This window comes from Chaetodon auriga, chromosome 15 (assembly GCF_051107435.1).
Source record: "Chaetodon auriga isolate fChaAug3 chromosome 15, fChaAug3.hap1, whole genome shotgun sequence".
Classification (NCBI taxonomy): domain Eukaryota; kingdom Metazoa; phylum Chordata; class Actinopteri; order Chaetodontiformes; family Chaetodontidae; genus Chaetodon; species Chaetodon auriga.
Genome location: NC_135088.1, coordinates 17,038,861 through 17,063,522, shown reverse-complemented (window position 1 = coordinate 17,063,522; position 24,662 = coordinate 17,038,861). Strand labels below are relative to the sequence as shown.

The 24,662-nt window shown below is 41.2% G+C and overlaps 1 protein-coding gene across 4 annotated transcripts in view; it reads left to right on the top strand.

Moving 5' to 3' along the window:
* Window positions 1–580: 580 nt before the first annotated feature.
* The window catches only part of LOC143332767 (roundabout homolog 2-like), a 76,465-nt gene continuing 52,383 nt past the window's right edge, over window positions 581–24,662 (top strand). For all 4 annotated transcript variants that reach the window (XM_076750548.1, XM_076750546.1, XM_076750547.1 and 1 more), the window contains exons 1-2: window positions 581–1,122; window positions 4,937–5,263. In XM_076750548.1, coding sequence (XP_076606663.1) covers window positions 1,068–1,122; window positions 4,937–5,263 — 382 coding nt within the window. In that variant the 5' untranslated portion in view covers window positions 581–1,067. The remainder of the gene's footprint in view (window positions 1,123–4,936; window positions 5,264–24,662) is intronic.

Here is a 24,662-nt window from a genome sequence, read left to right as displayed (position 1 = left end):
GTATTATCTTGGGGATGTTTCTGTTCTTTTAATTGGATTGTCCTGATTGACTGAATGAGTAAAAGTAAACCTGGGAGACTGCCATGCACAGGACAGTGTCCTGATGCTGCGTGTTTATAAAACAAATGAGAACAGACAAAAGACACAAGAAAAGGACATGAGTTTGAGTTTGTTCCATGTTTGTTTGTTTGTTGTGTTATTTGTAAGGTGGTCGATTAAATACGATTGAATACTAATTGCAAAAATCCACCCATGACGATGTTAAGACATCCAAGATAGAACTGAAAGAAAGAAAGAAAGAAAGAAAGAAAGAAAGAAAGAAAGAAAGAAAGAAAAAACCTGAGCAACACAGCGACCCGAGCAGCATACTTTAATTTCAACGCATATTAATCATGCTGTAAAGTATCAGCTGTTTTTTGGTAAATTATCTCCCAGAAAAAAGAAAAAAAAATGGAAGGAAACACTAATGAGCGTCAATATGAGAATCCAATTGTCCAGAGTGTGAATCACTCCTGAGTTTTAGTGCTCAGCTCTATTGTGTGTGTGTGTGCCGTCCGCCGTTAGTTTCTCCCAGGGCAGCGGAGTGAAGAGGAGGGGCTGTGCTGTGCGGCACCGCGCAGCTTCTCACCTCTGACTGAATCCCATCTCCAGCTCTCATCTCTCAACTTGTCCCGCGTGAGGATGGATGCGTTTCCCTGCGCTGGGACCCGGTGAAGTGTCAGAAGAATGCGGTCGGACCGGGAAAGCCATCGGTAACTGGAGTGTCTTTGGGCGTCGGTGATGTTTGCAGTTGGTGACTGCAGAAATTTCCCAACGTGTCGGCGAGTCGACAGACCACTGCTTACTGGTGCGCTCTTGGAGAGGAAGAAGAATGGGCATGAGGATGAGGTTTTTCAGCGGCTGAAATAACTGTTTTGGTTGTTTTAGTTCACTAACTTGAGACAGCAAATTGTCACAAAGCCGCACGAGTGTAAACAGGATTGACTGATTAATTGATTGTTGGGTTTTTTTTTTTTCGCTTGAGGAGGAATTCATGCGCCGATAGCTCACGGGGCCAATATGCCAGAATGGGTCCTCTACAGTATTTCTTTCTCTGTGGACTTCTGTACACCAAAACCTATGGTAAGTTTATCCATACATCTCTGTTCAAATGTTATGGTTGATATGAAGTCTCGCCTCACATTTAGCTGGAGAAAAACACACTGGGATGTGAGCTTTCGACCCATAGTCTCCCCAGTTCAAGTGCATCAAGAGAGATATCGAGTGTGATATCATGATGTAACGTTACAATGGATTTGATGCTCCACATCCATTAATTGGTGTCTGAAATCATGAATGCATCAAGCCAACACGCCAAATCATAGTAGGTTAATTTAGTCTTGATATAAGATGTTGTGCCAGGCCGCTTGGGTAGACGAAAGTTCTTCATTTATTCATGAGGTCTGCCTTAATTGAACACATTTGTTACTTGAATATAATCTTTGGCAGCTTTAACATTCCCTGTATTTGCGCAGGTAGGCCTACTGTGTGGTTTGAAATGCATGAAAAACGAGTCCACAGCAAACTTTTTTTTTGTATTCTCAAACAGATCTTAATTACTATTCTTTTTAATCTCATAAACTCATTGTGCTGGTTTCTGGTTTCTTATAGTCCTTCATAAGTGTTGCTATTATTTATCAGACCGTGCTCACAGTTTGCTGTAATGGACTTACACTGTCTTGGGTCACATTCTGTGTGGCCTTTTGCGAAAGGTTGCTCAGGTGAATGATGAAGCTAACTGTGTGTCCTATAGCTGAAAGGTCTAATGTGCCATAGAGAAGGTGCTTACTCATATAGTCTGGAAATTCACCCCTGACTGTGTCGGCCCACAGATTACTCATGCAATGCATGGACCTGCTGTAGAAATGCTCCAATGCAGCTTCACCTAAGAGACATATCTTAGATTCACGACAGGTAGTGTTGTCCTTATCACTGCACTGGTTTGTACTACTATGTCCCCTGAAGACCACAGAACATAAATCTGTGTCAGTGGAGTAAATGAAGCGCAGGTGTGAGCAGAACGTTAAGTGGGTGCAGATTTGGGTGGTTCCAGGACATTTCAGTTCCTAGTTTATTTGACGTAGCACATCTGTGCAATCCAAAGTAAAGCAACGCAGTGAAGCCTCCACTATCTCTGTAAAGCTTCTAGTGATCTGTTTTTGTAAGACATAATTTCAGGAAGCTGTTGATTGAACTCTAAGGTCGCTCTGGAGGCAGTAGTTTGCATTAGACTGCTGCTGAAAAGTGTTTTCATCCAGCCTGTTCAACATCCATAGCACAGTCTCGACAAACATTACAAGCTTCACAAAAATAGGATTCATTGCAAGGCTGTAACGCTGGCTTATAATCAAATCTGAAGATATATGTATAAACAGGTAACTCTGTGAACATGTCAGCCTTTTTTTAACTTACAATTCAAACATCTGTAAGAAGGAGGCATAGGTAATCTCAATAGATGCTGTCTGCTGGACCTGCCTGTGGCAATACTGTGTGTAATCTGTGATTTATTAAAGAGGATAATGCTGAGACTTTGCAGTCTGTGCACAATACAGTTTATATAACACGGACAGTGTGCCCATGTCGACTGTTTGTATCAATCCTAAGTCTTCTATCAATACTATTGATTTTGACTTTGCAGGACTCGGACTGACTTTGTGGTTGTGACGTCTCAAACTTTAATTCTCAAATGACAGAATGAATCTGAAAGCCATGTGCTCTGTGTTCGACAGTCAAAGGAATGTTTCGGTTTTAAGCATGAACTGAGTCCCCTGAACTCTGCCGGTAGACGCCTCCAAGTGACTTATTAGAGCGGTCCTACTTACAAGCCCTAACATGTTCCTGACCAGCTTTTTCTGCAAGACCTTGAGCTCCAGCTTCAGCACCGTGGATAGATCCCTATGAACAGACTCACTTCCAAAGACCAAAAAAAAAAAGACAGAAAAGACTCAAAGCTTTATGCTCAAGGTGTGCCTCATTTTGACCAAAATGCTATTCTCAATGTGTCTTTACCAAGAACCTTTATTTTAAGACTGCAGTCAAATTATCATTTCATTTATAACCTGCACAGGTAATAATACAGGACCATTCAGCTGTTTAAATGCCAACATTTATTCAAGGACTCGCATAGAAAATCAAAATATCCATCATCTATTCATTTTCTATCCCCACTTATTCATATTCAGGGTCATGGGGTGCTGTAGCATGCATGGAGCAGAAAGCAGACAAACCCCCTGGATGGGTTGCCAGTCCAGAGCTAACAGACTGACAGGACCCCGCTGGACCTTCTTGCTGTTAGATGACAGTACCAACCGCTGAGCCACTGAGCTACCCACAATTTAAATCATCTAATTTCTATTCTGTTGTCTGACACCACAAGTCTCAAACTCTGCATTAGCCACAGCGGAGACTCGGTAATGGGACAACCAATTAGAAGAAGTCAGTATTACACAGACTGTGTGTTCATTTGTGTGTCATTGTGGATCCACATAAATGTTGCTCAACCAAGAGACATATGTATAGGGTTTTAAAAACATGTTAAAAATATAATATATATCCCCATGGTCTGGTGTGTTGGCGCCAGCTAATGGAATGCTTTTTGTCAACAAACCTCTTAACATAGACTGTCACATCAATTTTACTCAGATTTGCAGCTTTATTTCGGTTGCTGTGTAGCAGCCAATCATCATGGTTGCCTTTGCAATTTGTATGATTTGTCACCATCAGAGGCAAAAAGACGAGACCCTGTGAAACATCATTTTCATTTATTTATATCTTATTTATTTCTTTTCCTTATGACAGTCCAAAAAGTCTGTTTTAGCAACTCCAAAATTACACTCTGGGTTTGTTTGCATGCACAGAACAGAAAAGGGAGACGTTTTAACACAGATATTATAATGTGCTCATGCACCATGAAAACAGATGAGAGTTGTGACGGTGTCATGTCTGTAAACAAACACAGCGGCACTACATTTGGGTCATTCCTCTGTGACATTTAGAGGTAGGATTTAAGAAAAGGCATTGAAGGTGTTCACATGGCCAAATGAATGGAAGGAGTGAACAGAGTTAGGGCTGTAAGCCATGTTGCAGCTACACAAATTATGACATTATTCTTATCCGGATAGACATTAACACATTCTTTTGACATTTGCTGAGGACTGTCTATTATAGAGGCCTACTCTTGTTAAAACCAAAATATTATGCATATTAACATAATAATGTAGCCTTTAAGGAGGTAAAAGAATTGTAAACTTTGCATATCCGCACCATTACAGTACAAAGTGAAAAGCCCAATGTATCAGTCGCTGTTCTGCACCCACTGAGACAGCATGTTTGATGATGGTGGTGTTTGATGGAACGTGTTAATGAAAAAGCTAATGAGATGTAATGACTCCTCAGCTCCTGTCTGTGGAAGTAAATATGTGAGTCTGAGTGTGGTAACACAGCACATAGTGCAGCCAGTAAGAACCTGACACTAATCAACTTTCCTTTCAAGGACCGTAATGAAATTAGCGCATTCTAGTTTTGTTCCACCAATCACATTTACAAATGTGTGTATATCTGTGGTTAGCGGTTTTAAAAAAAGGCAGTGAAAACATTGTAACTTGGTGCTTTCTGTCTGTCATCTTGTTTTAATCAAAGGTGGAATGGTAATCAACAACACCCTGTCATTTTCTGGTTTTATTTAAGTGACGACTGGGTGCTGCTTTGCTCTTTTTTCACTGCACTTTGATATTCTGTTTACCAAGTTTATGTTCATGCTAACTCTATAGTTAACTGCATTTACCCCAAAACATTCTGCTGTTGCTGCTGCAGCAAAATTGAAATGCATTATTTATGCATGTAAATATTATGGCTATTTCTTTAATGGGACTTCTTGACTCGCCTGCTTCCTCTCCAGGGTCTCGTCTCCGCCAGGAAGACTTCCCTCCCCGCATTGTGGAGCACCCCTCTGACCTCATTGTGTCCAAAGGGGAACCAGCCACTCTCAACTGTAAGGCAGAGGGCCGTCCAACCCCCACAGTGGAATGGTACAAAGATGGGGAGCGCGTTGAGACGGACCGCGACAACCCCCGCTCCCACCGCATGCTGCTGCCCAGTGGGTCCCTCTTCTTCCTACGCATCGTCCACGGACGACGGAGCAAGCCTGACGACGGCAGCTACGTGTGCGTGGCCCGAAACTATCTAGGAGAGGCCGTAAGCCGGAATGCATCTCTAGAAGTAGCATGTAAGTCTGAGTTTTTATTATGTCCCTCTGATGTAAATGCAGTTCCCTGGTCAAAGGAATCTCAGTGTTGCATGACACAAAAATGGAAAAATTATTATGCAGTTATGTATTGAGGTTGGTAACCTTTTATGTGGTATATGCACACGTGAAAGTGTGTTAATGTTGAATCTGAAAAAGGTAGAGTTTATGTTAAATTAAGCATAACATTTCTGGGCTGTTGTGCTAAGGGATCCATATATAAGATGTCATCTGTCATAATATGAGCAACATCACCTATCCACTGAACCTACAAGTGTGTGTGTGTGTGTATGCCTAGCCGTGTGCATAGCATGTGTGCGCATATGCGTGTGAATATGTTTTCAGACTGCTAGTGAGACCTGTTTGGATGACCTGTTTGAGTAATGTATGGGCAGAGCTGTGAATCGCTCCAGGGAGGGAGAGAAAAGGGGGCAGGATTTTAACCTAGCTAACTCCCTTTCACTGTTTGGATTTGGAAAGATGTAGCATGCTCCCAGCCAGTTCTCTCCCTGTGTGGGAGAGAGGCGCTCTGGGCTATTCACATTTCCATTATGTGCTAAACTGAGCTGATTTCTTGCCATGAACAAGATGCACACACGCTCGGACGCACACACAGATATACATGCATGCACACACAAACACCCACACTGTCTCTCCTGCTCTCTGTTTCTCACTCTCATACAGATGTGCTACACAAGCAAGAAATAGGCAAAACCAGACAAACAGTGTATTGCAATTTGACTGTAAATTTACAAAACATTTACTTGCCCAAGCATTTCTATATACATGCCCATTAGTGGAACTTTTGTCCTGTTTTGAATCATAAAATGGGACATAATGCCTTGACTATGATGTATACTGTTTGCCGTAATAAGATTTTGAGGAGACTCTCCCCATCAGAATTATGGTCTTTACAGTGCTGCTGCGACTTGCGCTGATTTGTCACCCAACTCTATATGGATTTAAGGGGAAATCATGGAATAGAAGGAAAAAAAAAGAAAAACAAGAGCCCTGAGCCTAATAGCAACTCTGTGGAGACATCATCAGAGATATTGGTGTGTTTTTGTGCACCACATCCTCTCTTTGTCTTATTGCCTTTTCCACATTAGACACTTGTATTTCTATTGTCCTCTTTTACTGGTGCTGTTTCCACGTCTTTCTCTCAATCAATAGTGGTGAACTGTCCTGGAAATACTAATGCTTAAGGAGATGCTGAGTATTGTGTGTGCATCCTATTCCAGGATACAGGATTGTCTTTTATAGATAAAATGAGACATTGTGGTGTTTCATATTCTAGTGATGATCTAGTGCTCAAGCTAACAGCATCCCTGTCTCACTGTAATCAGAATTTATACTTCACTGTTCATCACATTTACACTGCACATCTTGAACAGAACAGTTGTATTTGACGATGGTGAATAATTCTCTCTCATAAAGAACCCAGAGACCCAAAACTGTCGTTATAGTGTCAAGAGACAAATGTTATAGCTGCTCCACTGATTCCCTTGACTGAATGGAGGCCGACTTTATGAACACAATGACTGTGTCAGAGTGATTTTGTGGGGATTTTCTCGTTCTCCGTAGCCCATTTGTATGTTGCAGCTCAAAAAGGCATTCTGAATTAATTTTCTGAGTTAATTGTCACATGCATTGTAAGTGTAGGAGCTGCAATTATTATTGACAAATTGTTTTTTTCTATTGTTGGAAGAGAGGTACGCTACTTATGTACAACACATATGGAGGGTAGAATAGCAAACACCTTATATTGTTGCAAATATGAGGGACCAAATATCAAGCAAAATCTAAATATTGAGAATTAGATATGGCATATGTTTTCCTTTCACTCCAGAGCAGCTTCAATGTTTCTTGACAGTCTTGAATGATTTGTTGTCGAATATTGGGTCATTCTTGAAGCCTCGTTTATGTCTCTTCATGAATTTGTATGCATGTGGCAATATGTATGCAGGCAATAACATACGGGGTTATGGGGACATCCTCAGTGATCAGTGTTTGCACAGTGGACTACATTTCATACTTAAGTAAGTCTCTGTATTCTTTGGCTGCTTTATGAATGTGCAGATCAACCACAGGACTGAAATACTTTCAATCCCAATGTATATTTGTGTCAATATCAAGTATCTGCTATTTCGCTACTGTGGGATTTCTCAGTTTCCTTATTGTCAGGTCTCATTTAAAGTTGTATGGCAGCATAATGACTGTATAGGCTTCACAGATGAGTGATTTGAATTCTCCTCTTTGCATTGTTTTTCTGCCTAACCCCACATATTTTTGATGATCACTGTCTAGTAGAAGAAGCTACATCCAGATGTCTTACTTACAACATTACCCACAAATGAAGTCTTGTTTGCCAGTTGAAACAACAGACACTAACCCATTTTGCTCTATGTTGCATTCTCTTGTGCAGACAGTGTCAATAGGTTGTTTTTTCTGGAACGTCTCTTACATAAAAGACAGTACACCAAGGCAGCCTCTAGTCTTTTTTGTGTAATTCAGAATATCATGGCTACAGGGATGCATAATCGCATGACTCCTTCAGGGGCTGCGGGATCCTGCCAGTATTGCTGCAGCCAAAGTTGTCATGCAATGCTGCGGGTGGGAGCAAGTGGGGATGCACTGACAGTGAGCCTAGCTCAAAATGGTCTGTTTCCTTAGAGTCCACACACATCCTCAAATTTTCTAATGGGGTTTTAGTATTGTATCTCGACCAGTGGCTTAGAAAATGTGCCTAACTAGAGGGGTGCTGCTCCCTCGGGTGCATTTGTGCTGTACAAACTCAATTTTGGTGGTTCGTCGTGCATTTTATGAGCTGCGGTGTGACTGAAATTTGAAGGAGCATTATTCAGTCCATGTGATGCAAAACATTTCAGCTGTTTAAGATGGTAGCAAAGCTGAAAATATGTAAATTATGTAGATATGCCAGACAAATCTACAGATGGCAGCCTGGTAAATACACATGACATGCTTCATGATATTAAGTCTGGCATTCTTATAAATTAACCAAGCCTTACTGAAAGAACACTTATTTCTACATACTTATTTTTCCATACATGTTGCAAAATAGAGATCATGACAAAGAATCAATAGTACACTAGCAAAATCATATTGTATTTCTCCTGTTTAAACTGAAGATACTTGTGCTTTCCTCACCATGTATTTATTTCCTCTCATTTGCTTTATTACCTACTAACACATTTGTTCCCTTCAGGCTCACTTCACTACAGTTGTGATGTCCATTAAGACAGTATTAGCATGCTTTTATTCCATCTGCATGGTAACTTCATCTTTGCTAAAATGTCGATATTTTATAGGATGGTGGATTTGCATGGGAAGTGGTTTACACTGAACACATATGTAGCTTGCGTTAGCTGAAAATGATTTTCTTGGACTGGAAATAAGAAAGCCATACGGACAACCTTGAAGAGAAGCAAATTTGATCCAAGGCCAGTCAGGGAACAAGTAGTGTATCAGTTGATCGACCATCACTGGGCACAAATGTGGAGTATTTTCACCCTTGTTGAAATTCTATTTCCTGCACAGTCTTGTTGGGTGCATATTTGACACAGATGATAACATCAGCCATTTCACAGAGAAATGAGGCCATGTCTGTTTATTATTAGAAGGTCTTGTATTTTTGCTTGATAAATAAGACTCGTGTTTCTCTTACTGTTGCAGCATGTCACTTGTTTCTCACATTCAAGTATATAATTTTAATAATCAACAGTCACCTGCTGTCAGTGTGTACAATCGCACGCGGCCAACCACCGAGCCAGCTTTTCACATCTCCAGTCTGTTTATTCAGACGCTGCAGCTGAGCAGTACTTCAGAGCAACGTCAACAAACAACTGCGCGACCTCCAGGCCACCAGTGGACTGGCACTAATCATCAGAGTGAGTGGCTGTTGATGGAATTAGAACAGCTCCCTCAAACTATTAAGAGGGGACAGAAAGACGTAAACAGTGATGTGTTGAAGGGAGGTGTGGGTGGAGGGGCGGCGGATGCCAGGGTGATCATTAGTACAAAACTCAAGAGCGAGATGAGTCCCCCTCCGTTTAACTGTGCTAAGTGAATTAGAAGTATAGTTACTGAGCCAGACAATCATCAGTTAAATCCCCCCAGTTACAGTCGGCCAACAGCCTAAGCAGCCACGATGCTTAATAAATCAGTGTTTGGATTGTGTTTTTTAGTGCATTGTCGTAATTATTTTGATGAGAGATTAAACCCACTGAATATTTATTTCAATTTTTTGTCGAATTAACGCTTCAGATTCTTTCTTTGATGTGTAGTTGTGCACTCCGAGCCAAGATCTGCAAAAGGAGCGTGTAATAAATCAAACGTAGCTTGAGAATAGTCGCAAAATGGAAACGTTTTGCAATTCGCAATTTTGAGAGGCAGCCTTACCCAACGTATATTAGGCAGACATTGGTGTTGGGATTCGCAGGAGCTAGCAGCTTTGTGAGGCTGTGCTTGGGCACAGCAGCTCTATCAGCTAAATCCTCACAATGAAAATTCTAACCTGATTATATACAGTCGGTAAAATTTCTCCATATTCACCATCTCAGTTTAACATGTTAGCAAGCTAAAAATTTCTGCTTAGCACTGACCATACAGTTGTGGCAGATGGGGAAAGTCATTAGTTTTGGAGGTACTTGCATATAAACCAAGGTTTTAGACAAATTAAAATGTTGACCTCATGACAGCACTAGATGGATGAACTATGCTGCGAGCATGGCTGAAAATGTAAACATGGCTAGACACCAATAGTTTTAAATGAGGAAAAAATAAAAAATAAAATGTTATTTGCACCATTTGCAAAATACCTGTGTGAAGAAACCAATGCGAATTTCTTCTTATTATTATCATTGTTCAATTTAGGCCATAAAGCTTGCCAGAAAATTGTCTAACTTTGAGCCGCTCTGCACTGAAGACTATGCAGTAAACAACAGTTTGAGAGTCAAAACCATGCTTTCTGCAGGAATGAAACAGTGTTCTTTACCAGAAAGAATTGTTTATCCCCACCTCCATATTTGTACTTTACAACTGGCGTACACCACGTGGGTAGTGGATTACAAAGCATTAGTGTTTGGTCAAGCATCCAGATCCTGCTCTGGATTCTGGGTGGTATTTCTGTTGTGATACTAGAAATTAGGTTGTGGTCAGCCATTAATATTATGCAGCTCCCAGTTAGTGCTAGTGGTGGGATTCTGAAAATGTAGTACACCACTTACAGTAAGGTTCAGTAGGATTTCTACTGGGAGGCATTCTCTGGTGTTTTGGAAAGTGGCAAGTTGCCATTAATCATGCATTTCACTCTTACCCATTGACAACATCCAAACTTAGTGCCTGCCAGCCAGCCCTGTGTGTTCCCAGGCAGATTGTCAATGTTTTCTGTGAGTAGATAGGTTGGCCACATTGCACCATCTGTTGCCAGTCCAACAGCCCTCCTGTGTACTTATCCCCTGTTTGCCTTCCTCTGCCTTACTTTCGTTAAGCCGGTACAGAGTACTGAGTTTTGTGAATTCAGCTGATTAGAACTGATCTTTCTCAGCCGTCGAGGTGTTGGGGACAAGTTTGTGATCTCATTATTTTTTGTCATTATCACCATTAGCACTCATCTTCAGATTATGAAATTATGTGACATACAAATTGGTTGACTTAAGTTGAAACACTTGCAGTAATTGCCTCATAATTTTGACATTATTATGCAACCTGAAAACAACTGAATGTGGATTGGACTTCAAGTACAAATTGATGAAGCCTCTACCTTCATGATTAGGTGAAACATATACTGCAATGTGTGTATACAATTGGAAGGTGCATTGGGATGAATATTATCATTTGCTATGCTTTGAATGATGTCATACAAGCACAGACACAATTAAGATGTGTAAAGCCAGGGGCGGTTCAGGAACACGATGGCGCACTTGAGAATAATTTCCTGTTCCTGCGTCATGTAGATGTTGCCACCATCCTGCCCTTTCAGGAGACTTGGGGTCTATTCACTCCAATGGGAGAGGTGAACATGAGCACAGACTATGGCTGAATCTTTCACCCCTCAGTGACTGAGGTAAATGTTGGACCCATTTTTCATAAACCACATATTTTTCTAACATTCTCACACTAAAATGGTATTTTTCAGACAGAGAAGAGAATTATCTTTGTTTGAGACCTGTCACATTCTTGCAGGATCTGTCCGTCTCAACAACAAATTCTCACCTGATCCAGAGATTGGGAGCAAGCTTATGAAACGAGCTGCAAAATAAGGCTCAAACATTGAATTTGTACTCTATCTAATGCTGTATTGTTTTGACATGGACCAGTACAGTCCATCAGTAACGTATCACACACACTCAGGAGACAGGAAGTGTATCGTCCATCTTTGGTAATGCTGTATTCCTGCACTACATAAGCCAAATTCTTTAAAAGCTATAGGTGGTGATCACACTGGAAAAAGTGAGACATATTACAATCCTTTCCTTCCTGAGGCATTTTTTGCAGTCGGGGCATCTTGCTGTGGTTAGGCAGCACATAATCAGCTGTCACCGCCAGCAAGCTGCACATAACTGTTTACAGCAGCTACGTTAGGGCAATGGAAAACATTGCAGTGGCTGAAACACAAATCTGACCGTACTGAAAATCTGAAAAAGTGCTCCACTAATGTTATTCCAAGCTTGATGTTTGTTGTTGATGTTGTGGCAAATTGTGTCCATTTAATCAGATACTGTTGCTCTGGGCGGTCAGTAATAAGGACGACTAGGTTTTTTCTCCATTTCTGTTTTTGACATTGCTGTGTTGAAATACAGCCCTTGAGCTCTTACGAGTGGACAGCAGAGACAAAGCTGCAGAGCCCCAGAGCATTCTTCTGGTCAGAGTTCAACCTTTTCCAACTCAGTTCAGAGTTCAGTTCCTTCAGAGGCACACAAAACACATAAGAAACACACTAAATTCTTAAACACTTTAAAATTAATCGACAAATTACAGTGAAATGGCCTGCAGTTTTTGCCAGTTAACATATTGTATATAGCTTTAATCCTTCTATAATGTAGTGTAGTGGGCTGAATCATGGTGAATAACAGTTACAAGCTTTTTGCTGCAGGTGTGATTCATATGCAACTCTGTCTGCGATGATGAGGAACAGTTTAGGAAGGTTGAAGTTGGTTTGAGGACAATGGATTGTTGCTTTCAATGAGGTCACACAGGAGGTCAGATGTGTGTATATTAATAATAATGTACAGTCGATTGCCATCTGTGTTCTCACTCTAGTTATAGCAGTAGAATCCCAAAGGACTATTTGCATTTTGTGCATACAATACTGCTGTAGTTGCTGTCTTGTACAGTGGTTGATTGTAGGAGCATCTTTGCCTTTAATGTGGCTGATGAAATGGCCACACTACCTTTGTAATAGTTTTCTTAATTTGTCTTTGTGTCAGTGAAAGACAATAATGAGATAATAATAATTACAGCTTTGAAAACACATAGATTTATTTTCATCCGTTTTTGGTGGTCTGATGTATAATACGGTGAAAATATAGAGGTGGCCAGACCAGGCAAGTGGAACTAATTTATGCATATTTTTTGGCTGAAGACAGTGAGATAAGGGGCTAGCATCTGGTGCTAACTGGACCATGCTCACTCCTTGGAGGTCTGTGCATTATGAGGTTCGGTAAGTTAGCTAAGGGCTAGCATCTGGTGTTAATTGGACCATGCAAACACCTTTAAGAGCTCTGGTGCACTTTCTTACAGTTGGTTGGAAGAAACATATGCCTGGTGTGAGGAAACATACTAACTGGATTTACTGAGTTGAAGCTTGTTGTAGCTTTCTAATTCTTTTAAGAAGCAGCTGTTTGCATGTGAAAAATCAAGATACAATACAACATGTTACTTTTATCAGTCAATTAGTCTTATTTTAATAAATTCAACCCAAGTTTGATGTGTGTCTTCCAAATGGGTTTATGCACGGGGTGGCCACTTTGTTAGGTACACCTAACAAATGCAATCTAATACAGCTGCTCTGCCAGAAAGTTTACCTTTATTGTCTATAATTTTGTGAAAAATGTCATAAAGGTGTCAATTAAATCATATGTTTCATCAATGAGGTCATGGTCAGTGCTCATTACAGACCTAGAGATTATATGGAGTGGTGTTTCTAATATTTTGCCTCCCTCATATGTGAAAATTAGAAACACCTCTCATTATAATGTAGTTCAGTATAACAGCATCACTAACCATGACTTCAATAAACAGGATTTAATTTACACATTTCCATAAAAAAGGATTAAATTATTTAATTTGGCTCAATGTTGTGCTCAACTGGTTTCATTTGTCCTCATATAAATGATTTAACTACTGTTTTATCAAATGCATCATCAAGTCTCGAGCTATTGTTGGAATTCCTCTAAGATAAAAGACAGAATTAAATCTGTATCGTGATTGAAAGGTTTTGGAAAGAATTGAGTGAATTAATGCAACTTGACAGTATCAGTTCAAAAATGAATGGCTGGACTAGGCTTCATTCACTGTAAAGTTCACTCTAATGACAGCAGCAGTCGCCATCATCCTTGACACTGTAAGGCAGTGATTGTACTTAAGAAGTCACTGGCAAAACTCTAGTAAAGGTCATATTGGGTCAAGCTGCTCCCCTGCACCCTCGTCTACTTGAGGTGGCTTGCCCACAGATTAAAAATCCACCAGCAAAACAGGAATGGAATGATGTAGATTCCATCTTCTCTGTCTCCATCTGACAGGCACTGCTTCTTGTACAGTGAGAAAAAAATATGTATAACGTCAAAGTAGCCTTGAGTTTCAATGCTTAAGTTGTACTTGTCCAAGAGAATACTGTGTGTCAAAAATGATCCCAGATATTTCCAGATAATACCGTATGTACATTCAGCCATGCTATACATACAGAGCCATTTGATCATTTTTATTTTTGTTGTACATGATTGGGCTGGGACTTGGCAAAGACCATACCACACAATCCATTTTCAATATGATGGATCACAAAATGATTCATTACTCCCCACTGTCTACCTTTCAAGGTAGTATATTGTGATGCTGCACACGGTACATTATTTGCTATAATTTAATGCAGTCGTGTTTCAACATTTGAATTTAAAATATGGCTATACATCTCCTTTTAGATGAGTTGGCGCTGCCTTAAGCTACTCCATTAGCAGACCTTGAATGAGGCCTTCACAGTGTTACAGATACAGCTGTAACTTATTGCTGCTGTCATCCATGGAAGCTGCAGCTGGGTGTAGTCCTCTGTTTTCTGAAAGCTACATCCAACCGTGTCTGAGTGTGACAAAGCTAAGTCATGTGTCTGTCAGCAAAATGATAATAGTTCATAATTGTTGCTGCACAGTGATTGATGTGCAATCTCTGCAAAAAACTCATCTTGGTATGTGGGTGAGATGGCATCTTCAGGCACATTTGTTACACATGAAAAAAGAAGACATCCGGTGACTCATTCGCAAGCAGTAGCAACGTATACCAGTGAAGAATGAAGATTATACCACATTATATTAAGCCAGACTGGAAGCTAGTCATTGTGTTAAAATGTATCTTGTATTTTCATGGTGTACTGCCACTAATTTGAATAAGCTTATCCACTCCCCTCAGTGGTCTCAGGTCTGGCTGGTGTGATGAGAGTGAAGAACATAACCAGCCAGCCAGAGGGGCTCTGCAGTTGGTTTATTATTCATGTAGCCAAGCCAACATTCCACCAATCTAGGCCAAAGTGCTGTTACAACTGCTAAGTGTCAAATTCCAGACTTCCGTTTGCCCGTTCATTCACCTCCATCACATCAGTTTGCCCAGAAATCGTCAACAACTCTATCCATTGTATCTCGTGATTCACAAGAAGTGGAGAGTGCCAGGGCCAGGGCCAGGGCAGCAGTGAGATGACATCAGACTTCCCCACTATACACCTCAGTGAGTAAAAAGGAAAGGGAATATCCAGATGCTTGATTAATTCATGAAATCCACTGAACGTAGTATCTTTCTTTTATCCATCCCCCAAGCCCACACACTCAAGCGTCTGTTTCATGCTTTTTACCTGGGTTAGGTTATTTCAGAAATGAATGCTCTATACAAGACAAAGTGAGCGCACTTCTATGGCCTGTCACTGCCTCTTATACCGGCGAATCTTCAAAGCGCTGCACCCCAGTGTGTGTCAATTCATTCTCCACTGTTGTACAGAAGGTAATTGCAGCAAGACAGCAAATAAGATCCCATCCCATCTGACATGTGTCTGTTTGTGTAAAGCAAGCAATAGTTACTGATGGTGTTGGGAGGGCAGAGGGGTGAACTGGATGTCAAATTCAAAGCTAGTAAACTAAGTGTCTACATGGTTTATCTGATAATGAAACAGATGCTAACCATCCTGCACCTCACTATGATTTACTTTCTGTCCTTTGCGCCAAATAGACTGTTTTGATCTCTCATTCACTTACATAGTCCTGCCTTTACTGCCTCATCTCCAACATTCAAAACAGCATTTCATAATGTGTCCTTAATTTCTCCAACCCACAGACATGGTAATCTGTGATTTATTTATTTATTTATTGTTAAGATTGGATCTGATGCCTCCCACCTCATGGAATTTTGTGCACTCTATGCTCCTTTTACTGTTTGCTGTGAGAGCTCTTAAGTACCACACTGCACCTGTAAAATCCCTTATCTGAATTAAATGTGATAGGAAGCACATGTCGGGGAGCTGCAGAGTCTATACTGGTTTAACATTATACTTAAAGACACTTTACACTGGTTCACAACAGAGGATGGCATGCCGTGTAATTACATTTGTTGCGGAAGTGAAACATTTCTTTTCCTCAAAACTCATGCTTTTGAGAAATGCTCTTTCGTTCACAACCAGTGTTTGGGTGCTGTGTATGGTAGCAAAAAGGGTTATTGTTGGCTGAGTTGAGTGTAAATGTGAAACAGACACAACAAGGCTAAGTGGATGTTGCACAATAGCAGCATTTGGTGGATTGGAGCCACAACACATTGCTTTTCCCTCTTTTTACCTTTTGCTTGCAATAACCCTTTATACCCCAAGCTGAGTACAGGGCAGGGAAAGGTGGCACAAGACAACACCAATTCCAAGACCAAATTCATGTGCATCACGAGGAAAGCCATAGCAGCAAGATGTAAACTCTGCACTTGAGCATGAGTCACTGTTATTGAACCAGGCTTTCGTAAAAGTAATACAGGCATCATCCATTTAATTCAAAACAGACGACAAAAAGTGTGGAAAGCAGATTTATAAAGCACTTGTGCTCCTGTGTAAAGGTTGATGCTCTCATGGTTAGTGGGTTAGCTTGGTCTCATGCTCCAGTAGTTAATGTGCACTAGTCCATTGCTGCAGATGTTGTCCGCATGGGGACTGGGACTGAGGAGTGACCAACAGAGCTCAGCATGGGGAGGGATGGACAGTGTGTTCCAGAACAGATGTTACCAGCCTTGTGCGTTTGTCATTTGGGCTTTAATCTGGTCATTGAAGGGCATTAGAGTATATAGAAGGCAAAAGCTCAGGGATGCTGCGTGCATGGGCACCCCAGCTGTCTGCACCCTTCAGAAGACACCCGACAAGCACACACATACACACTCACAGAAATGCTAAATTCACTCCCATAGTCAAGCTCCTCCTTGTCAAATCCATACCCATGTACATGCGAACCAACCAAACAGCACACACTTTGTAATTGGCTCAGAATTAGGGCACATGGTGTATTGTTGAACCTGTGGAGATTATGCATTATGCTTGAATCTGTGGAGATTATGCAGCACTGGGATATTATGCCTCCATTTTCTCTGATTGCCTCTGTATTATTTCCCTGCCTGTGCTGTGGTGAATGTCCCACTCATTTCATTCTTTTTTCCTCCCTAATATTGTACCTCACTCTGTTTTCACTTCCCTCTCAATTCCCTTCTGTTCTTCTGCACCCTTCACTTCTCTCCCTCTACGATTTCGTTTCAGTCTCTCCTCTTCACTCTCCCCCCTCCTCCCCGCTTTCCCTCCTTTGGGCCTCTGGCTGTCTCCCCACAAGTGATGTTCTCCTGGCCAGATGATGCATGCATATCTCTTGTGTCTTCTTGATGCTAACTCACATCGACATTTGCACGGCATTGTGGGATTATGCTCTCGGTCATATTTCATGTAATGATGAAAATGATGATGGTGATGAGGATTCAGGGAGGGTGGTGGTGTGTGTGTGTGTGTGTGTGTGTGTGTGGGGGGGGGGGGTGTTTCTATTTTCTGCCCCTTGTCTTTTCTTCAATATCAATCAGTGCAGTGAGATAAGATGGAATAATTGGGTGTTCACAGAAAGTGTAGAAGGAATAACAAGTTTTGGTTGAGTTTGGATGGGTTCCTTTTCACTTTCCGTATCCCGGGAGCAACACCCATTCTGCTACACAAAGAACCAACCTCCATCAATCTTGGCAATGTGCATCAGTTTTGAACTGCACCACTTTCACAGCTGCTAATCCCTGGGTCATCTCGTTCTTTCTCATATTGGTTGTTTCTTTTGTTCACGTCATGGGCAACCAAGCTTACATGAACGCCATGTTCTGATGAAGAGACAGGAAATGAAAATCATCCCTAGCAGAGTAGCATTTTCCTTGCAAGTGTGCTAACAAGGGGAAATGTGTTCTAAGCAAAAACAGAGTGAGAAGGAAACAGGAAGGATAAATACATTCAGTGGAAGTGGAGGGAGGGATATGATTATTGGACTAACCCTCGAGTGAGACAGGCTGAGTGGGGGGCATGGCAGACTTTTTGCCCTCCAAAAGTGTCTCTTCCATTTGTGTTTACAGTATATTTGTGTGTGTGTGTGTGTGAGAGAGAGAGAGAGAGAGTGAGAGAGAGAGAGAGAGTTGCAGGAAGATGCGGGTGGTACTGTGCACATTTCAGGGACTTTGCAAAGCTGTGTCAGTGGATATAGCATCTATGGAAGAGAGATTTCTTCACAGTCTTCGCTACACCCTAATTAATCTGCTTAAACCTTCTAGGCCTGTCTCCAGCACTCTTACACATCAGAAAAGCCAGGCAGCTCTGAATCCAACCAGGATTTTCTCCGTGGATGCCAGTGGAAAATCACTCTAGCTCCACAGCCGACGTCTCTCTGTCAGAGTGTGCAGAAATGCATATAAAGTAGAGACAAACATACACCTCATCATTTCCCTTTTGATGGATGTTTGGTGGGGATCAGTTGTCACAAGGGGTCATGAACCCCCTCAAACAATCATGTTGTTTGTTTGTATTGCCTGTCTGCATCCCCTGCCTATTGGATAGCATGCACTTCCGTAGCCAAGAGATGAAGCAATTTATTGTCAGTTGTGTCCTTTTAGCCTTGCCCTAGGCTATTACTGTGATCTGGGCCTTACACAAATACCAATGGCAAAAGGGTGGCACTCGTTTTATGTCTCTTGGTCTCAGTGTCACTGCTAGGGCTAACAATTTTCCTGGAAATATCTAATGGAGTAAATCCAGACCTTAACAGTCAACTGCTTGTGAAAACTGAGCAGACTTAAATTCAGCTTACTTACCTAACTTCATTCAAGTCTGGTAAACGGCATGTTGTTAAAGAGGTTTTGCACAGAACCATTTCCACACCTTTTGCTTGCTGAGATAGACAACAGATTCCCACACAGAGTAAGAAATAATTCATTCATTCATTCATCTTCTTTACCCGTGCATCCCATTTCGGGGTTGCGGGGGGCTGGAGCCTATCCCAGCTAGCAATGGGCGAGAGGCGGGGTACACCCTGAACCGGTCGCCAGCCGATCGCAGGGCTGTAAGAAATAATTACAATTGGTAATTGCAAAGCTACTCCTTACAACAATATTTCATGACAGGTTGCAAGATGGCATCTCTCTGATGCACTGGGATACATCATTGGTGTTGTTACTGGGGGATTTTCCCTCACCCTGGGTTGATCAAGTCCTGACTTGCATCACAGCAGCAACAAACCATGGCCCTGCCCTCTTTACCTGATAGCTTTCTCTGTGGTTTGGTTTTTTGACTGCTTCTGTAACTGCCTGGAGCATCTGGTCATGGTGCCAGCGGCAGCAACCATTGGCCAATGCTTTGGGGCAGTTGCTGATGAGATACTGAAGAGACCCTCTCCCAGCACACACAGGACAGGGAGGCAATTCAATCTTGAACTATTTGTAAAATTTGCCAGGCTTGGTGTCATAGACAGACTCAACTAGGAATGCGGTGGAGGTCAACCTGCCAGAACCAAGTGATCTTTGACCACAGTGTGTTTTCCTATCTTGTACAGGCTCCTTGCTGACTCAGCCCTGCCATCTTGGTAAACCATACCTGCTCTACACCTGCGTGCACTTCCTAGAGGAGATGTTGTCACTTCTTTCCATTGGCTTTGCCAATCTGGCAGCTTGCAAAGTAGTCAAAGCCCGATCGCCTTGTTGCCACCATCCCAACAAGAGCTGTCCTCCTTATCCATGCCTCTGCCACCTGCTACTCTCTGGCAGCTCTCCACTTTTTGCCTGTGTGCACTTCAGTGCTAGCTACTGCTACTTTGGGGTCCTTTGAGTCCCTGCACTTTCATAGCTACTCTTGTTTGTCTCATCATGAATCTTCATCCACTGAAGGAGAGCTGTGTTGGTGTGCCTATACAAAGCAGCACTGCTTAAGCTCCTTGGCTGATGAGCTTTTTCTCCAGGGCTTCCACCGCTGAAATAGGAACATCATATAGTAGCAGTAACCATAAAACCAATGACAGAGCGGCCTCCAACCCCATACTCTCGACTCACTGTTCTGCCAATGTTTGGATGGTGTTTTTGGGTATTGTGAAGTGGAACTTGGCTGCTACTTTTCCTTACTTCAGCACAAGCTCATCCTTGATCATGAGATGAACTTCTCAAGCCACCTGCTGCCAGGGACTGATGATGGTGTGGCAGTCGGATCATCCATGTAAGCTCTGATTGGTGGCTGCAGCACAAAGATTTTTGTCAGGTGTACTTGGCACTCCACCTTGACCAACCTATTCTTGGTGAGGGTGAAGAGGATGTTCGTGAGGGTGCAGTCGGTTATGATTCCCTCCTCAAGCCTGTGCCATTCTGATGTTGCAGACCCAGAAGTAAGTCCCATCTGGAAGTTGTTGTAGGAATCCAGAATGAGGACATTGATCTTGTTTGGTACATGGTGTGGAGGAGCCTCTTCAAACCAGCTTGTGCAATATGAAACCATCATGTCCAACCACAGGATCACCCCCCTTGCCTTCTTTTACTTCTCTTAGGAGTTGACTGACTGTCTCTGTATGCTCCAAGCATCCAGGTGTTGCAGAGATCCCACCTTTCTGTACTGACATGTCAGTGCAGTTGTTCTTTAGACAGAATTTTGTTAGTTGTTGTGACAAGATGCTGAAAAATATTTGCCTTGTGTCCTGAGGGGGTGAGATGGTTCTTCAGTGTTTTTGGAGTCATACTCCAAATACCCTTGGTATACATCTACTGATTGGAGACTCTTCCACAGATTTTACCCAGCTAATCAAGATAATGGACAGTAGTGTTGGTTGTCCAAACGTTTTTGAATCTATTGGGATACTTCTCGGCTTTATGTTATAATGCATTTTTGATGTGATGATTAAAAGTAAATCAGACACATGTAACAGTGTGTCTTGCTCAATACCCAGCCTTAGAATGAAAATTATTATGGTTTGAATTGTGAATCAAGACATGATTTTGATTGAGGATGAATGACTGAAAATTATAAATGCAGTACTGTGTTTGACTACAGTCCTATGAGTAAGAGCTTGCTCAAGGATGATTAAATAGGAGAACACAGACATATGTTGGATATCAACCCTATTCCCTTTCAAAAACAAGATAAATGAGGTATTAACACTTGACCTGTAGGTTCTGTTGGTTTGAAATTAAACATCTCTTTTGACTGTTGCTGGAGCAGCTGAAGCATTTGCAATCATTCTTATTAAACATTGAAACAATCTGCTTGAGCTTGCTTAACTAATATTAAAGTCAGACGTTTGAGGGCTTTTTGGTATTTTTTTTAAATGAAGAAAGTAATTCATCATCCACGTGAAGGAACACAGGCAGACAGTTTTCTGGGGCTTTTAACATAATTAATTTGTATTTTAAGGTGTGTCACTTATTGAGTGAAAAATGGATGAGAGGATTAACAAAATGACTCTCCATTCATGAAATTTGTTAAGCCAAAAAGCACTGTTTGTGTGGATTTAAGTGATGCGTTTAGTAAACTGCTCGCTCATTGCGTGCCACTGGCTACAGGGAGGGGATGAGAGGACAACAAACAGGCTGAAGATGGTATTTTATGGTTTTCAGGCACAGAATGTATGTTTTATCTGTGAAAAAATAGATGTGGATCTCCAAGCTTTTATGTTCAGTCACTCATAAATGTGGCAATATTTCCATTCTGTGTAATTGTTAACCGTTTTTACTGAAGTGGACAAAGCCTGTATTTGTCAAGGTATTAGCTTGATTTGGAAGTAAGCCATCAATTTGTTGCACACAAAACTGTGGTGGCAAATCCTCTGCTAGCCAAAATTATATTATAGCCACAACTTAATCAAGGTAAGTGTGTAGTTCCCTGACTGTACATAAGGGCCAATCAAAGTCTGTCAAGTTTTCAGTTCCGTCAGTCCTTATTGTAAGTACAAATTTGCTCTTTAGAGTCAAGTACATGATGTTTTTAGTTGCTAAGCATACTGGATTCTATCATTTGTTTGGAAATCGCTCAGAGTACAGCTTAGTACAGCTATACCTAACTGTTTGTTGAAGTGAAAAAATAAGCTTTTGCTGAGAAGAAGAAAAAGATAATAAATTCTTTTTTTACTTCTTACTATCAACATCATTTGATGAAGTGGGGACTTTTTTTTTCCATTGTCAAGTAATGACATGGTTACCATCCATACCAGATTTTGGCTTTCTTTTAAAAGACAATGAAAGTGCCAATTTATAGTCCTTTCTGAACTGTTTAATACAGCCCACAGCCAACCTGATTCTTCACTTTGCCTATTCTTCTGTCCAAAACAAAGATGACACTACAGATAATCACCGCCTACAGATCCCCTTTATCGAATAAATATTACTTTAAAACACAAAACGCATAATAATTATAGCCCACAGGTGAATTAACATGACTAGTGTAAAATAAGCTCAGAATGTACTCAGAAAGTACTAACGTCACCAAAATTGCAATTCAGGGTACAAGCTTATGTGAGCGCATTGGTAAAGAGGCCGTTCCCTTTCTCTGCCAGCTCGGTTCAGATTGCCTTTAGCTTGCCAGCTTCTGTCACGACTTAGTTACAACACAAGTCCATCCTCGTGCAGTCATCCACACAAGATGTTTCTCAACATCAAATATGAACATATTTCCTGTCTGTTTTGCATATTTCATTGAATTGATTCATGTTTTCATTAAGTATTTAGAGTATTGGATTTTTTTATTATAAGACTGTGCTTAGTTGAGTGCCCTGTGCCACACTATCACAAAAAAAGGAAACGTTTGTAAATATTTAGTTCTTGTTCTTACCCAAGCTCAGTAGAACAAGGGACAATTATAATTAACCAAAAGAATTCTTGACAAATGTGGTTTAATTCATGAGTAAGCGTGTGTGAATTCATCATCTCCCATGCAGACGAGTGGATTATTAAGATAATTTATGTCATTTCATGTGACCCGATTTTACAAATGCTTTTGAAGGCTTTGTTGGATCAGACTAACAGCTATTTCTCAGATTTGAACATCTTATCAAAACAGAGTTATATCGCCAGGCACAGCTCTTTCTGAAGTCTGGTTTAAATACCAAAGGTGACCAGATATCCCTCAAAGAATGCCTTCCCTGAAGCTACTTAGATTGCACTGTTAGTTATCCTTTCTTTAACCCACTGAAACACATTTTAAACCACAGAGCTACATCCCAGCTTATATACAGGCTGATGTTTTTATGTACTGTGTGAGCATCATTTATGTTATTGACTGACAATCTTATTTTTGACTTATTATTATTGTTTCATATATGTTCAAAAGTAGCCTTGTTGGTTGTCTGTTTGTTACTGCTGTTTATTCACCTACTCTCAAGAGCAAATATCGGTCAGTGCAGTGCAATAACGCCTCACACAATAATCTAAATGAACACTAAAGACAAAACAAGTGTTTAGAATTGCAGTGTCTGAACTGCATGTTCTTGGAAAAGAGAGTTGTCAAAGCAATCTCAGCTCAAGGTCCAGCTACTTGATTGTTTTGAAGCTTTCCACCAAATCACGCAGTCCTCTTCAGTAGTTTGTGTTTTTTCAGTTGCCAGAAGATTTAAGGCATATATGCGCTTCTTTGTGTAGGGCAACCACACATGCAAACATACGCACATGCACACGGGTGTGCTGACAAATGCACACGCAGTTATAGTGAACAGACAGGCAATCAATTCGATGATGTTTTAATCGGTCTTAGGACGAATGCTAAAGCAGAACAATTCCAAAACCGCCCTTCTGTGTTAGCTCAATTAATCCCTGATTGGCCATAATTGCTTGTGCAAAGTCTATCTGAAATAACAGTGGATATGGAGTAGGCTGAGCGTGCTTGGCTGTGTCTCTTTCTCTCTTTAATGCAGTCTTCCTGCCAAACAAACCAAATATTTGATGACAGAGTGTCTAATTGCCTCCTTTCTGTCTCACTTACTCTCTCCCTGCCTTTGATTAACAAGCATGGACAGGTGCATACCATGTCGTTGTGTGCGGGGGTTTAGATTTACATTCACACACCGTGGATTATACATTAACGCCGCAATAGACGTTCTCAATCACTAATTCACCATCCACCAGTCCAATGGTCGTACTTGCTGTTCTCAGACCATTAGAACACTCTGGTCTGGCTTCACTCAGGCTATTAGCAGCTGTTAAGCAGGCTGAATAAACTGTGAGCTAATGATTAGAATGCATCTGCGAAATCGGAACTCTATAGCACCACATTTAGCAACACTTAATTAATCTTAATGGATTCTGAAATAAGCCAGCCAAAAAAATATCCTATCCATAAATTACTTTTCCCTGTTCTGTACCACACATTGCCACAAAATACTCCCCAGGGAGGCTTTAACTCTCACACATTAATGTATATGCATGTGGTGTATGTGTGCGAGCGGAAACACTTACAGTAGACACAAACTAAAACACACACCCTCTCCCTCAGAAAAGGAGTGTTTACAATATTAGCTCCTTAAATCAGCCCCTCTCCCATTTTTTCCGTGCTCATCATCTTCATCCTCATCAGCTTTTTAACTTTTCTTACGCCATAATTCTCTGTCTTCTCATGATGGAAGGAAACATAAAGTTAGAGACTGCACCAGATGCAAGCTCA